The following is a 15,900-nucleotide window of genomic DNA, read 5'->3' on the forward strand; positions in this document are numbered from 1 at the left end:
CCTTGTAGGGTTTTTTCTTATTGAAGATTAATAAAATTCCGACGATAGTGACTGAGTGGATGAATGAAGACCTTCTAAAGCCTCTTTCAATCGAAGAAGTTAAGGTAGCAGCTACCTCAATCCCGATCGATAGCTGGGCTGGATGGTTTTGGAGTAGCCTTTTACTCTTCCTGCTGGGAAGTGATTGGCAACGACATCTTTGAAGCAAGAAAAGATTTCTTTGTAGGAGGGCCTCTCCTCAGATCATTCCAATGCACCCAAATTTGTCTCATCCCAAAGAAGAGCAATCCTGAAACCATTACAGACTACAGACTTATTAGCCTTTGCAACGGCATTATGAAGATCTTCTCTAAGATTATAGCATCCAGGTTGGCCTATTTTCTCCCCTCCATTATCTCGGAAGAACAAGGAGGATTTGTGAAAGGTAGATCTATAGCGAAAAACATCTCCATCGCTAGAGAGATGATTCACGAGCTGGACTGCAAAGTATTTGGAGGCAATATGATTCTTAAGTTTGATATGGAAAAAGCATATGACCGGGTTGAATGGAGTTTTCTTGCTCAAGTGCTTAAGAAGTTTGGATTCGACCAGAGATGGATCCTTCAAGTGCAACGCTGCTAGATAGGGAGCTGGTTTTCTATTCTTATCAATGGTAGAGCTTTCAGTTTCTTCCAATCTACCAGGGGATTAAGACAGGGGCACCCTCTCTCTCCATCCCTATTCATTCTTACAGCTGAAGTTCTTAGTCGAGGCATCCGAAACTTATTCACTACAGGGTCTTGCCAAGCGTTCAAGCTTCCCCAAAACTGCATTTTCCTGCTTCTCTAATTTTCGCATTGAAGATTAATAAAATTCTGCATTTTCCTGCTTCTCTAATTTTCTTAGTTGTAGAAACTTAATTGGGTGCGAAACCCTCCCTTCTTCGAAGGGTTAACTACCGTGGTGTGAAGCCACAAACATCCTAATTCGCCCTTACCTCCTACCATTTATATTCATCATCTCCTACAATCATCCACTCTTCAAATCCACCTTTATTTTACAGTCAATCCTTCTCTACAACAAATTTCTGGAATCAGGCCCTACAGGAGGGTCGAAACTTCAGCGGAGCACCGTGCTCAAACTAATCATCCGATTGCCCTGAAACTTGGGGTGTGGGTACCTCATCCCTAGCGGGCCAACCCCTAGTTGGCCTTTTTTGGGTTCGTGAGAAATTAGTCTTCACGTGTACTAGTGTAGTGGCATCTCTTGTTGGGGGTAACATCTACACTAGGAAATATCTCTCATGTGGTGAAGCCTTCAAGCTTTTTTAAGTGAAAGATTCTTATGTGGTGAAAGATTTCTTATGCAGTGAAAAAATGCGAGCAAGTAATCCTTGTATTTCTAATTTCTATTGTTTTAATGATGAAGAAAGTTCTTTATGTTATCCATGGACAGAACAGCCATATTGCCTTAACCAAGTAAATTCATGTCTTGTACATGTACATGTAAATTTATGTGCCTTGCCTCTTGCCTTTTGTTTGACCTCTTGGGTTATGTTTTAGATATTTTCTATTGTCGTTTTGCAGAGTATAGCTGTGGACCATGACCATCTAATCATTGTATTGGTCCGATTTTTGCCCCAGGTTATCCTTATAGGGCAGCCTATCCTTCACATGTCTCAGATGTTCAACACAAGAGACACATTAGCAGAAACTTTCATACATTCTTTATTGAGTGGACCAGCCTAATTCCTGCACCTGGGATATACATATTGGAGCCCATCTGTTGAATGATTTGGATCTTGATCCAAATCATTCAACAGATGGGTTCCAACATGTACATCCCAGGTGCAGGAATTTGATTGGTCCACTCAACAAATGAGCCACAAATATATGAACACAGTTGGGCAACTGAAGAAAAGATGGCCAACCATTCAAATTCCATGCAAATGCCTACCCCACCTTTATAAGAGGGCCGGCCTGATTCTCGTTACAGGACATTGATGCCACCCCAACCTACGGGCTTATTCACACAAAAAGCCCAGTATAATTTTGACAGATGAACTAGAAACTGAAAGGACCAAAGTTCAGTGGCGGCACATCGTCGATGTTAGCATGCCCCAACATGCGGACAACCAAATGACCGTTCTGGACCATCTATTTAGTTTCACCCAACTTTCCTGGGCACTGAATGCATTTCAAAATACGGGTTTTTCAAAAAAGGCAGAAACCTGGCCCGCCAACATCTTCAAAGGTGATGTGTACACAATCCTCCCACTTTATTTCATGATCCCGAATTTCTGGTAAATTTCACCATATTTTCCGTCACTGATCTTTCACCGAAGGAATTCCCAAACTTGGGTCACCAAAAGAAAATTTCACAGAATTTCAATTAATCTCTCTACCTAAAGCCATGCTGGTAGGGAACCGAAAGCAGGGGTCCAGCACAAACACTACCAGAGCTTCCAGAACAGGGAAGCAAAGCCAAAAAATATTCCAAGTTTTGGATTATTGGAGACACATTTCCTGCAGTGCTCTAGCAGGCATCAAGGTCACGGCATGGAGGCGGCTTCGGCTCCCCCAGCAAAGTGGTGTTCCCTCCTTCAGGGCCGCTCATTATACGCTGTGGATTCTGTGTGCCAACCTGCAATATAGAAAAAGGAGTCACTGATGGTTCCATTAAAACCATAGTTTAAAAACACAAACTTGATATTCATCCAGGTTGGTCAACTTGAAGACTCAACCCGACTCTACTCGATAGTCAATAAATATAAATTAAACTTTAGAAATAATAATGAATACTTAAATAATTGCATATGGTGTAAGTATTAAAAAATCCGAAATAAGAAAGTCATTATTAGCTTGCTGGTGGAGCGTATATCCATTAATAAATAGAGGTCGTCGGTTTGAATTCCACGTTCCTTACAGTAGTTTTTTTCTTTTCAATTAAAAACCAATTTCGCAGGGCGAGTGACTTGGCCCAAAGCTCCACAAGTCAGGGCCAAGCCGGTGCCATAATTGAGTTTCTTAAAGATAGGGCTCAAAATCTCGCCAATTTGAGTTGACTCGGCCGAGTTTCGAGTCGTGAACTATGATTAAAACAACGTGTGATGAGAAATAAACTGAGGTTGACCAGACGTGCTCAGCCAACCTACCGGAGGGGCCTCTCCCTTTCTCAGCATCTCTACGATCTCGATAACTCTCTTCGGAGTCACATCTTCCTGTATTGCATGGAAGAAATGAGTTATGTTCAGTGAAGGCGATCACCAGAGAGGACTGGAATCCCCAAATTTGCTACAAAAGAGATTAAATTGAGGACCAACATAGTAGTTATAAGTGTATCCTTCTGAACTCTTGGAGTAGTCAGCCACGGTAATCATAGGAGCATTTACACAAGATCCCTGCAAAAACAAGAAACCAGAAGAAAAAAAAAAAACCACCAAGGTTAAAAGTGCATATGTCATTTTTCACCTATCTATGCCAAACCAGCTAGATTAGTCATTGAATACTTGGAACTTAGTTCACAAGGCCAACATGAGAGGCTAACACCAAATTACAACTGGCATATGTTAGTACATTGTCCCACTTGCATCTTGGAGTGGAAAAAAGATGTAACCAGCTAAATGCTGGTTCTTTTTTCAACACACCAAATGCAAGCCTACCATGTTGGATATGGCGCCTCACCTACCGCAGTTTGGCGCTACATCCAAACACACCATTGGAAAACATTTAAAGCAATGCCCTTTAGGAAAAAACCCATTTTCAGTGTCATCTGGGCAAATGGACCAAGCTGACCAGTATCATTGGAAAAGCTGGCTAGCTTCAGACTAAAAGGAGGTGGTTTTTTGAATTTCTATACAAAGAAAAAGCATCATGATGATGCTAGTGAAAAGTTCTTACCATGCACTCCATCTCCCCAACAGAGAACAACCCGTCCTTTGTTACCTCTGTACAGAAGAAATAACATGGGAGTTGGCACACAATCAAAGTTCAAACTTCATCCTATTTTCTAGTTACACCCATTGAGAAGTTGTGGAAGTCAAAGATGACTATGGTAATGCATTTCGATAGGTAGAAAAGGGTGTCCGCTGCATAAAAAATGACTCACCATTGCGCTTCACTCCCAGGTGCTTTAGCAAAGCTTCTTCTATTTCACGCGAACCACGTATCATACAAGGTGTCGTTCCACAAACCAATAGGTGATACTTGCCTACCTGGCCAGCACATGGACAAATTGAAAAAAACAAGCCAACAGATGCATGTACATGCATGCATAAATAAATGTGCACAACATCCTTTACTTGCAGCTTAAAGCAACCCAATTGATCATACTGACAAATACAACTGAAGCACAAAGGGAAGGGTCAAAAGAGAACGCGCACCTTTGTTCGGTTAAACATTGAATAAAATGTGGCGACCTCATATACACGAATAGGGGCAACTTCAATAATTTTAGCTACCTGGATGCGTCATAGTAACTTAAATTACATAGCATCCAAATGACCACAAAATAAGTAGAGATTGTTAGAAAATGGACAAAAAAGAGTGGCAATAAAATTCAAAGCAATTTTTCATGCAAAAGTCATCTAAACAACTAGTGGCTCGATTTACAAGAAAATCTCCAATATCATAGACATGGTTTCTAGACTTTGATGAACTCATTCGGTCTCGAGGTGAGTCGCGACTTGCCCCAACTCAGGGGGGCCTATCCGCCCAACTTGCCCAAGTTAGGGGTGACTTCAGGGAGCAATTCGTGGTATCGAACGGGATCGGGTAGCGCCAAATCCAAGTCAACTAGTCTGAGTCACACCCAACTCGGACGAGTCTTAAAACCATGATCATGGTTCGCGGGGTTTTGGAAAAGAAATGAGTGAATGAGCTAATATCATTCTAGAATAAGGAGCAGAACATGCTGTTTCTTTTTGAACCAACCATTACACCAACCTGATGGTGCTTTTTCTACATTAGTTCATGTAAGATGCACCAGAAGATGCTTACGAAACTCTGACAAATGTGGTGGGAAGGTGGAAACAGTCATGTTTTCACATGGCGTCCTTAGGATGTATCTTACAGCCTATCCAACAACAATATAAGCGCCCCATTTTTATTGAAGATCCTTCACCCTTCTCTAAGAGCATGAACCTCCACAGCTCCACCTCATTCACCTCCCACCACCCAGCCAGACCAGGAACACCCTGTGCACACTGCCCTTATCATCTCTATGGATGTTGTCAATGCCACAATAACCCTTTCCCAAAAGAGTCGTCGTCAAAATTTAACTCCAAACACCTATCGGAGGACACAACCACTTAAATGTTTCCACTCTTTTCCTTCACTATTAATAATAATGTAACACCAAAAAAGGTTGCTCAATGTATACACCCATAAATGAAAGTGTTCATTCTGTAAGTCTCTCTCTTTCCAAACCCTAACACAAGGCGTAGTTTGGCAAAGATGCCACAAGATTCTACCTGTTCCCTTAAAAGGACCCCCTACTCAACTTTGGAATCTAACAAAGAATCTTGCAAAAAGACGATGATTCCAAAACAACCAAGGCCAATAGTCTTCTGTACTAAATGGGTACATCCTAGCACCCACCCCTTGTGCGAACGTCCAACCACCCAAATGAGGTTTCTACTCTACAGATCCAACCTGCATCTTTCCACCCACTATGGGCACACTATTGTTGGCATCTTCACACTCTCATTGTGGCCACCCTGGTTAGTTTGCACTATTGTTGGGTTGCACCTCTCCATATTAGACATCCTTGATTTTGAACCCTTCGATTAAAGCACCTTTTAGAGTAGGTAACGTTTTCGCTCTCCAGACGTGCCACTCTTCTTCTGGCCATCCTAGGCTCCTAGCTGCACTCTTATGGGCCAATGGCTTGGTTCGTAGTGTATGCAACGTACACTACATTTTTTTTAGAAATGATAATTGTATTTTGTATTTTGTACTTAATACTCTCAACCAATGGGATTTTAATTTCTTTTCATACTCATAACTTGTGGTTTCAGTTAGACATTATTAATTAAAGTGGTTCACTTAGAAAGTTGTTGATGTGATAATGATTTCATTTGGTTTATATTTGTGGATTGGCTTTTGATATATGATAATTAGTAACTTGTTTGAACATGCTTATACTTGGAAAAAAAAAAAATCACCTTTTAGGGCTTTTTGTCTTACTATTTATCATATTTTTTTATATTTTTAAACTAAAAAATAGAAGTATCGTGTAGCTTACACTACATGCTACAGGCTGCAGCTACACAACACACTACCGCTATTTAAAACAATGGATCCAGAAAACCTAACATTCAGACATAGCTGATGTTGCTGCTCTCCAGGCCTAGTGCACATTTTTTATGGGCCAAAACTGCTACTCTCCAAACCTGATGGCCATCATTCTTCCACCGATCCGAGTTGCACTGTTATTTGGTTGTTACTCTCTAGATCCGACAACCCTGAAACTACAACAGGGCCGATGTCACTGGTTTTGAGACCAAAGGCACAAGCCCAACAGGGTAGAAATTGCCATTGAAGACCTGGCGCAATCCTTTCTCCAAAGACCCTCAACTCAAAGTGGTTGAAAGAAGAGTTCTGAGCATTTTCTTAAAGGAGTAAATAACATCATTTCTTTTCAGCAGTCTAATGTTGCTTGCCACTTTGCATGCAAACTGGCAGAGCATAGACCATAAGTTTGGTACGACATTTCTCATGGAAGCTTCCATCCATTAGAGTAGTCCCCTTCAAGCGTCATCATATGCATACCAGCATTAGCGGGATCTAAACTCTCATTGGTCCAACTGGCATACCAGTTTGTCTGCCATCTACAAGGGGACAACCCCATCATGTCTCTAAAGTGTCAGCATCCCATTTGTTTTATCCGAACATACTGGCAGTTATGCGGTTCACTTAGATTTGCCCAGCACCAACAGGCCCTCTCTGGTTATAAATAGCGGGATGCTCAGCTCTTCAGCAGCTTATCCTCTGGCACGAAAGGGGAGGCCCTGCTCATTTTACAGCAAACTCCACCACACCATTTCTTTTTTGCTCTCTATTGGCCAACAGGTCTACCTTCTAGCCTGCTCCTTTTGGCCAACCAACTTGTATCTTGCATCAGCGTGCTCTGTTAAGCCTGCATGTTTCCAGCAACAGTTTCTTAAGTTCTATCAGTTAGCCTATAATCTGTAAGTCAACCAGAGAGTAGAGTCGTCTCTCACAGCCTAGCCCAAGGAACGGAAACTGCAGTAATCCACCATCCTGATAATAAACCCACTCAGAGCAGGGTGCTTTGCCCAAATTGTTATTGTGTAACCAGCATCACTTCCGCACAACACCCTCTGCAACTTATCTCTCAAGGCCAGCGCAAGCACAGGAAAAATTTATGCTTGGGAGACTGTTCACTATGATGGAGGCAATCAAGCATCTTCTTGCCATTAGCCATCCAGTTGAATGGCCAACTGGGGAGAAGCTAAGAAACAAAAGGCTTTCAAGAGAAGATTCCTTGAGGAGACAACTACCACACTCTAGAATCCTCACCCACTCGAATGAATGAAAACCTCGGCAAGAGAACGAAGTAGCACAACGCCCAATAAATAAATTGCCCTTAAAACCTCGGCAAGAGAATGAAGTAGCACAACACATAGGTGTTAAGGAGAAGAGGATCGGAAAGCTGCCATGAGAAAGAAAAAGAGTTAGAAGAGGGAAAAGGATCGGAAAGCCGCCCTCCGCTGCATGTGGACCGGGTTTTGAGATCTTTGAGACCCTCCTCTAGGGCCTCCAAACGATCGTCAGCCCGCCATTCCCTTTCTCAATCCCACTGTAGCGATGAGAGTTTAAATGGAGATTTTGTGTGGGAATACCGCACACGCAAGAGCTCCAATCCCCATTCTAATAGAAGGTATGTTTGTAACCCTACCCTGCCTGTGGGTGATGGTGCTAAGGTAGACGGATCTGCCATCTACTATGGGCGTCACTCTGATCGAAGACAATCCTTTCCTTGGGGATTTGCAACCCCGGTGGAGGAGTGGACTATAGTGTGCTCGAAGAAGAGGTCTAAGCAGAGTCCCTATGGGAACCCCATCGGTCCTTTTCGGGTTCTCCGTACGCTGTATGTTGCAAACTTTTCGGAAGAATGGATGGAAATTCACTTCCAAAGGGTTTTTGGAAATTTTGGCACAGTTAGGAAGGTTGTGATTCCAAAGGAGAAAGAGACGGGTATCTATAGGGAATTTGCGTTTGTGAGATTCAACTCCGACGATGAGGTGCACTCGGCTATGGCTAAAATGACAAGTCAAATGTTCTATGGGAAGGAGATTCAGGTTAATGTGGCTCATTTTAGGCCAGTGAAGGCTAACCTTGAAACGGCCAAGGTGGCAGGTCCACTGCCTCCTTGTCGGTCGTTGCACCGTGTCCATTTTGCTACCACTTCACCAAGGTTGGAGAAGGGGTCTTTGCCTCTCTAGCTCACCGTGGGAGGCCTTTCAAGGAAGCCTTAATAGAAGAGGACCTTAATAATTCCTCAACTACAGTGTTGCAACCACAAGGTCCTAGCCTTACTCCCTTTGCCCATATTTCTTTTGATCCTACCTGCATTATCATCCCTTCTATGCCCGCGACATCTATGCCCCATCCGTCTCCTCCAACCAATTTGCATCCTATCTCTCCTTGCCCAAACTTTGTCTGCGAACTTGATCTCCCTAGGAGGTTTCCTTCCATTAGGGTGTCGGATTATGTTATCCTCAAAGTGGAGTACTTCGAATGGTCTGTGGTGGTATCCATTCACCGAGGAACCTCCATTCAATATCTCCTCATGTGGTTCCAGTACTTCTATTCGTTTGGTCCTAATAATGTTGTCATCTAGCCTTTGTTGGAAGATGTTATTTGGGTTTCCATTTTCCCAGGTGTTGATATTGATCAAGTCATTCCAATCAGTAAGCTCCACAAGGTGGTGCCTATGAACGAGATCTACAAGTGGTCGGAATGGTCGCCCCTTGGGTCTGAGATAACCCGGTTTGTCTTCCATAATATTACGATCGAATTTTGGCTTCCGGAGTTTTCGCCATTTTGGGGTCTTGTTTGGGGGAACTGATTTAGATCGATCGAGTCATTGAGATGTGGGAGAATCTCCACTTTATCCAGCTTCTCATCAAGGTGAAGAAGATGATCAATGCTCCTTCTTTCTTTATCAAGGTGGGACTTAAATCCCTTGAGATCCTAGTTAGTCACGAGTGCTCGGAAGGACCGAGCGAGGGATTCACGTCTGGCCAACCGCCGCATCCTCCACCCCTTCATCCGCCCCAGCCTTGAGTCCTAACCGCCATGGAAGAGGGATCACCAAGGTCGATGTCCTGTAGTCCACCAAAGGAGGATACTCATGCATGCGAAAGTCTTCCTCGCGTGTGCCATGATGTTGGCTATCCGGATGAAGGACACATACCTCTGCCCCTGAGTATACGGCCTCCCCTCTCGTCATGTGTGCACGAAAGCCTGGACAATTTTATCTGGAACCGCTAGCCTTCCCGTGAGAAAATGATGTACGTTTCGCCTGGCCATATGTTAGCTGTCGATATTTCAAGCGTTTTCAATTCAAATGTCCTGATAAAGTCAGAACCCTTCAATGTTAGTTTTTCTCGAGAAGATTTGGGGGTTACCTCGATGGATGAGCTGAAGACGTGTCAATCGGTTACACTGGCCTCATGCCCGATACGTGGTTGTATCCTATTGTTTTCCAGTCATCTCTACTAGCAGCTTCGGACATGTGGCAAGTCAAGACAAGGGCGATCAATGACGCTATTATTGTCGACTCCGATTCTTCTGAAATAGACATTTCTCAAGCTCTGGGACCTTTTGTTGAAGCAGTTGACTTGTTGAGGAAGGAAAAGGATCTAGTTGAGGGATCGATCTTCAGTTCAGAAGAAGAAAATTGGTTTGAGTCCTAGAGGAAGCCCCAACACATGGGTGTTCTTGACCCAGTTGAGTATGTAGATCCAAAGAGGTTCCAAGACCAGGTCCCTAGTGAATCCAGTCGAGTAACCCTAGAGAAGTTTGTTTTGAGCAGGGATTCCCCCTCTAGTAGCACAAGCAATCCCCCATGGACCTTGATGCTTGTCACCCCCAAAAAAAGAAAAATAAATAAAATAAAATTCGCTAACCCTTATGACTCTTTCCGATCCTTTGCTTGTCGACAAGGATAGCTCCCTGGCCTTAGTTCCAATGCAACAGGATCTGCTCCACTTTCAAGGGGACAACGATTTGTCGCAATTGTCAGCCGAGGAAATTTTGGTCATTTCTCCTATTCGGGCTTCCTATGTTTATGACAATCCCAGGGGTGATCAGAGTGTGGATACCCCTCCCTCCATCCTTACATAGACCTTGAAAGGTCTTCATAAAGAAGAAAGGATGGGTTAGGGAGGTAGTGGGCCATGTTGGGAGATCGTTGGGAGTGGTGTTTGGGAATAATGATGAAGATTATATTGCCCTCTTCAAACTCGTGGCAGAGAGTCTAAAGGTTACAGTTAAAGGATTTATGGGGGGAAGGGTGCAAATCAAAGGCATTCAGCAGAACCGAGAGTCGTCGAATTTGGGGGTTCCACCTCCTAGAAGTTATTCCTAGAGGTGAGAGGAAGGGAAGAAAGGGTTCACAAAGTGACCAATGAAGATCATGTCTTGGAATGTGCGACATTTGGGTTGCCCTCATAAGTGAGGCTAGGTTAAGGAAATGTGTTTTCGTTATAATCTTCCTATTTTGCAGGAAACAAAGCTGAGCTATGTAGATAGAGGTATCGTTAGCGGTATTCTTCTTATGTGGGGTATCTCCACTCGCTCTCTAGAAGATTGTTGGATAAGCCATTTTTCCATCAATGCGGTTTTCCGCGAGTCTGCCTCGAGTTTTAGATGGATGTTTTCGGGTGTATATGGTTCCCCCCGATAGAGCTTTCGTTTGTCCTTAACAGATGGAATCTCCTTGGGGGGGGGGGGGGGGCGATTTTAATGTTATTCGCTTTACTTATGAAAAATTGGACAGTCTGCCCATGGGGAGCGTCAAGTTTATTTAGTCTAACGGTCGATCGCCCCCTATTTTGTCCCTCCTTGATTGATTCTTAGTCTCCCCGGAGTGGATTCACTGATTTTCCTTTGCTCGCTAAAGAGGATTGTCGAGATCGGTTTCTAAACATTGCCCAATTTTTCTTGAAACCAAATAGATTAATTGGGGCCCCAAACCTTTCCGTTTTGAGCTAGCTTGGTTGGAAGTTGAGGGATTCAGGGAGCTAATTGCACATTGGTGGAATTCTCTCCATGCGTGTTGGCTTCTCTCTGTTAAAAAAAAAAAACTTCAAGGTTTAAAAAATTATTTAAAGTTATGGCATAAAGAGGTGTTTGGCCAAAGAGAAGTTGAGATGGAGAAATTGCTAAATGCAATTCAAGATATTGATATTCCAGAGGAAGCGGGTCAGATCTCTGAGGAGGAACTTGAATTAAGGAATTCCTTCTCAGCTGACTACTGTGCCAAACTCAAAGAAGAAGAAGAGATTAAATGGCATCAACGGTCTAGCGATCTAAGGCCACCTGGTTAAAGGAAGGAGATCGTAATACTAAAAGATGAAGAGATTAAATGGCATCAGCGGTCTAGGGCCACTTGGTTAAAGGAAGGAGATCGTAATACTAAGTTTTTTTCATAGTATGGCTAATGCTAGGGCCAGATCGAATTCAATTTCTTCCCCTTGCATTCACGAGGTCATTGTTACGAATAAATCTGCCATTTCTCAATCAATTGTTAACTTTTATTCCAACCTCCTCTCCTCAAATCAAGTGTCTTGCCCTTGTATTGATAACCTTCCAATTCGTTCTTCGGAAGAGGCAGATATTGGATACCTAGAAAAAAAAAATGTAGAAATTGACAAAATTAAGGAGGCAATTCAAAATCTAGGCGGCGATAAAGCCCCTGGCCCAGATGGATTCCCAATTGCCTATTCTCAAGATCTCATCGCTTTTGTGATGGACTTCTTTGAGAATAATAGGTCGGTCACATAATTGGATAGTACATTCTTTAGCTCTAATCCCTAAAATCGAAGGCGCGCGGAAGTTTAAGGATTTCCGTTCAGTTAGTCTTCATGGTAGTCCATATAAAACTATCTCCAGAATTGAGTCAGAGGCTCTCAAATGTAATTCCCTCTATCATTTCTCCCTTCCAATTTGCATTTGTAAATAATCGTCAAATCTTAGATTGTGTACTGATCGCAAATAAATGCTTTCATTCTTGTGCTCGAGCCAACAAGGTGAGGATCATTTGTAAGTTGGATCTCCAAAAAGCTTATGATCACGTTGACTAGACTTCCTAGATTACATGTTGGAAAGAATGGGGTTTGGTCACAAATGGAGGGTGTGGATTAGACTATGCGTCTCCTCTCCCAAATTTTTTATTCTGATCAACGGGGCTCCATTTGGGTATTTCAGACCTTCAAGAAGGCTTCAGCAAGGTGACCCTTTGTCGCCTTTTCTTTTTGTTATTGTTTCCAAAGCGTGAAGTAGGATGTTGTTGAGGGGTCAAGACATGGGTCTGTTTTTTGCAAGGTATTCCGCATCAGTAACAGTGGCGTAAAGATCACCATCGTTACTGATACGGGTATCGGTAGTAACGACCAATATAGGGATGTAACGACCTTTACAACCCCCGTAACGGTTCTAAAAAACTTTTTGTCTGAAATATTCTGAAAAAATATCTTAAAATTTTAAAATAATGTAAATATTCTAAATTTGTATTCATTTTTTGTTTTGAACATGTTTATGGTAGCATAATGGTCCACTCTTTAGTGAGTGTTGTATTGGGTTGTTTAATGAATTTATGAATATCATTGTCTCTAATTTTTACACATTATAATCAAGAAGTAGAAATAGAAATCAGAAAAAAAAAAAAAATGCATATATACCACTTTCATCATTTTTTTTGAAAAAATGGCCATCAGAGCTTCTATTCGCCCAAATCACTTCAATCTACCTTTTTAATCCTAAAAACTATAGTGCGAGGGGTCGAAATCTGCTGTAAAACGATGTGGAAATTTTTATGGAATGAGAAAAATGAAAAAATAAGGAAAAAATAAATTTTCATAGAAAAAAGTTGTCGTTTTTCAACAGTTATGAGGTTACGGTCGTTATGCCCCGTGACAATTGTTACGGCCCTTGTAACGACCGATACAGTTCCAAAAAATCGACTGCCCCGTTTCACCCCCGTATAGTGTAACGGTCACAATCGTTACCTATTCATATCGGCCTTTACGGTCGTATCATAACGGATATGGAATACCTTGGTTTTCTGGGTTCTCAATAGAAATTTTTCATTTTCCGATTACGCGCCTTCAGTTTGCTAATGATACTTTCCTTTTCTGTGAAGCAGATGACAATATGGTAACTTTTCTTGGGATGATTATTTGCTGGTTTGAAGTGGTCTCAGATTTGAAAGTTAATTTATCGAAAAGTGAAGTCTTTGGGATCAATATCCCTAATGAGGTAACTATCTCCTTAGCCTCTTTTTGCATCGTAAGCTCATTTCCCACCCTTTATCTTAGATTACCCTTGTGTATCGGCAAACCCCCTGCTATCTTTATGGGATAGATTGTTAGAAAGAATGGAGAGTAAACTCTCAACCTGGAAACTGAATCTCCTCTCCTTGGGAGGTAGGTTGTATCTGATTAAGGCTTCCGTCTCCAATTTGCCTACTTACCTCTTATCCCTGTTCCATTGCCCCAAATCGGTCATTCGAAAAATCAACAAAATTTCTAGACAGTTTTTGAGGCAATCTGGAGATGTGGGTGGTAAGTTTCCTTTGTTTAGGTGGACTGAAGTCTGTAATCCTTATTCTGAAAAGGGAGGGGGGGCAACATTAGAAACCTGGAAAGCATGTATGCTGCTCTCCCAGGCAAATGGGTTTGGAGATTTTCCAATGAAAAATAATCTTTGGAGGCAAATTATTACTGCCAAATACGGCATGCCTACTCAGGGCTGGTGGACTAAGCAATCTTCCTTATATCGTGCATCTTTCCTTTGGAAAGGAATTGTGAGAATAGCCCTGCTGGTCTTTCAAAGGTGCAATTTTTCTATGGGTAATGGGGAGAATATCAGATTCCGGTTGGATAGGTGGGATGGCAATTCTTCACTTGCTGATTCATTTCCTAACCTGTTTGCGGCTTCCACTAACCCAAATGCTTTGGTTAGAGATTGCTATCATATTATTGATAGGACCGGGACGTGGATCCCCCCGACCAAATGTAGATTGTTTGAATCTCAAATCCAAGAGTTAACTTATTTCCAGGCTGCAGGCCCTTGCTCCTTCTCCAGGAGCTGAGGATGGCATCAGATGATCTCTTGCAAGTTTGGGGCTCTTCTCCATCATATCCTTCTACATATCCAGCTCAGCAACAGATATTTCTTCCTCCTCATCTCAGACGGCTCTGTTGTGGTCCTATGGGGTGCCCCCTAAAGTGGCAGCCTTTGGTTGGTCGGCTGGAAGAAATAGTATCCTTACGATTGATAATCTTAGGAGAAGAGGGTTTGTCATCCTGAATGTCTCCTTTGTATGAATGCAGAGGAATCAATGGACCACCTCTTCATCCATTGCCCATTTTCCAATGACACTTGGTGGAGTGTTCTTTGTCTTGCTGGTGTCTCCTGGTCGATGCCATTGTCCCTGGAAGCTTTATTCTTCAATTAGCACAGAGAATCTGGTGAAGGTGTTGGGAAAAGAAAATGGAGAGTCATCCTTCTAACTGTTATTTGGGCGATCTGGTTGAGGTGTTGGGAAACAATCGCCGCTTCCGTAATAGTAGAGTGTCTACGGCCAGGGTCTTCTCTAGAGTCCTATGCCTGTTTAGGGACTGGGCGCCATAAAGTTTTGTTTTAGGTTGGGTTGGGTTGCAGTCGTGGGACATTTGTGTTTTGTTTGTTTTCTTCTTTGTGCTTCTTCCTTTTCTGTTTTCCTTCTGCTGGTGTGTTTCTTCTTCTTCTTTTATTTTCTTTGTTGTTTTTCTCATCCTGCTAATAAAATTCCATCTTTTAAAATAAAATAAAAAACACACACATAGGTGTTCAGTTCCCAAGAAACATTGTAAAGAGGCATGATTGTATGTAACAAAATAATCCCTCCCTCTGTTACCCTTTTTTTTTGGTGTTGGACTTGAACCCAAAACATCAAATGTTGAAACATGCCATGTCTGCCACTGAGCATCTCAAAATATGATTCCGCCACTCACCATGACTATATTAATGCATGAAAAAAAAAATGATATTCTTATTCTTAACATAACACAGACAAAATGCACTCTCCATTTTAAATCATTCTGGCAGATAACTGCTGCAGAGAAATGAATACCAATAATGGACAATTGATAAACTACATACAGTATTCATTGCTGAAACGGTTAGCCACCCTCCATGTTGTTGCTGTGCAAGATCCAGTAAAGGAATTACTGCTGATTGCTTGTAGTTTGAAGGATAGTGGGACAATATCTCTTTTACCTGGACATATACAAGTAATTATCAATCTCACATCAAAGTTGAGTCTACTAACAAATGGGAAACATCTCTACAGCAACTACTAAACAGAATAAGAAGGCAATATGTTCCTATATTTGTGAATAGAAAATCCTGATTATTATATATAGAACCATTCATGTCATCAAGGTGAATGCAGCAGTAAATTTTTCCCATATAATAAGATGTTTTTTTAAAGGTTCCCATAGAATAAGATGTTAAGTTCTTCAATTAATGGTAATGTGGTTATCCATCGACAAAGATCAGACACAGTCTGTGGCTCCATTAATTCCATGTTCGTGGGTTGTGGCCTTGGTCATTCATGCGAGGTGGGGAACACAACGAACAGGGTGATGTGTGAAGCCTCCAACTGATTAAGTTGGACTCCCTTCGA

The 15,900-nt window shown here is 42.2% G+C and overlaps 1 protein-coding gene across 1 annotated transcript in view; it reads right to left on the bottom strand.

Annotated features, from left to right (window-relative positions):
• Positions 1–2,238: 2,238 nt before the first annotated feature.
• Positions 2,239–15,900, bottom strand: part of LOC131248947 (NADH dehydrogenase [ubiquinone] flavoprotein 2, mitochondrial) — a 33,917-nt gene continuing 20,255 nt past the window's right edge. Inside the window, exons 4-10 of the mRNA XM_058249477.1 lie at positions 15,375–15,491; positions 4,361–4,438; positions 4,087–4,192; positions 3,879–3,925; positions 3,302–3,379; positions 3,134–3,199; positions 2,239–2,622 (exon numbers count right to left, since the gene is read on the bottom strand). Coding sequence (XP_058105460.1) covers positions 2,515–2,622; positions 3,134–3,199; positions 3,302–3,379; positions 3,879–3,925; positions 4,087–4,192; positions 4,361–4,438; positions 15,375–15,491 — 600 coding nt within the window. The 3' untranslated portion in view covers positions 2,239–2,514. The remainder of the gene's footprint in view (positions 2,623–3,133; positions 3,200–3,301; positions 3,380–3,878; positions 3,926–4,086; positions 4,193–4,360; positions 4,439–15,374; positions 15,492–15,900) is intronic.

Source organism: Magnolia sinica, chromosome 6 (genome assembly GCF_029962835.1).
Source record: "Magnolia sinica isolate HGM2019 chromosome 6, MsV1, whole genome shotgun sequence".
In the NCBI taxonomy this organism is placed as follows: Eukaryota; Viridiplantae; Streptophyta; class Magnoliopsida; order Magnoliales; family Magnoliaceae; genus Magnolia; species Magnolia sinica.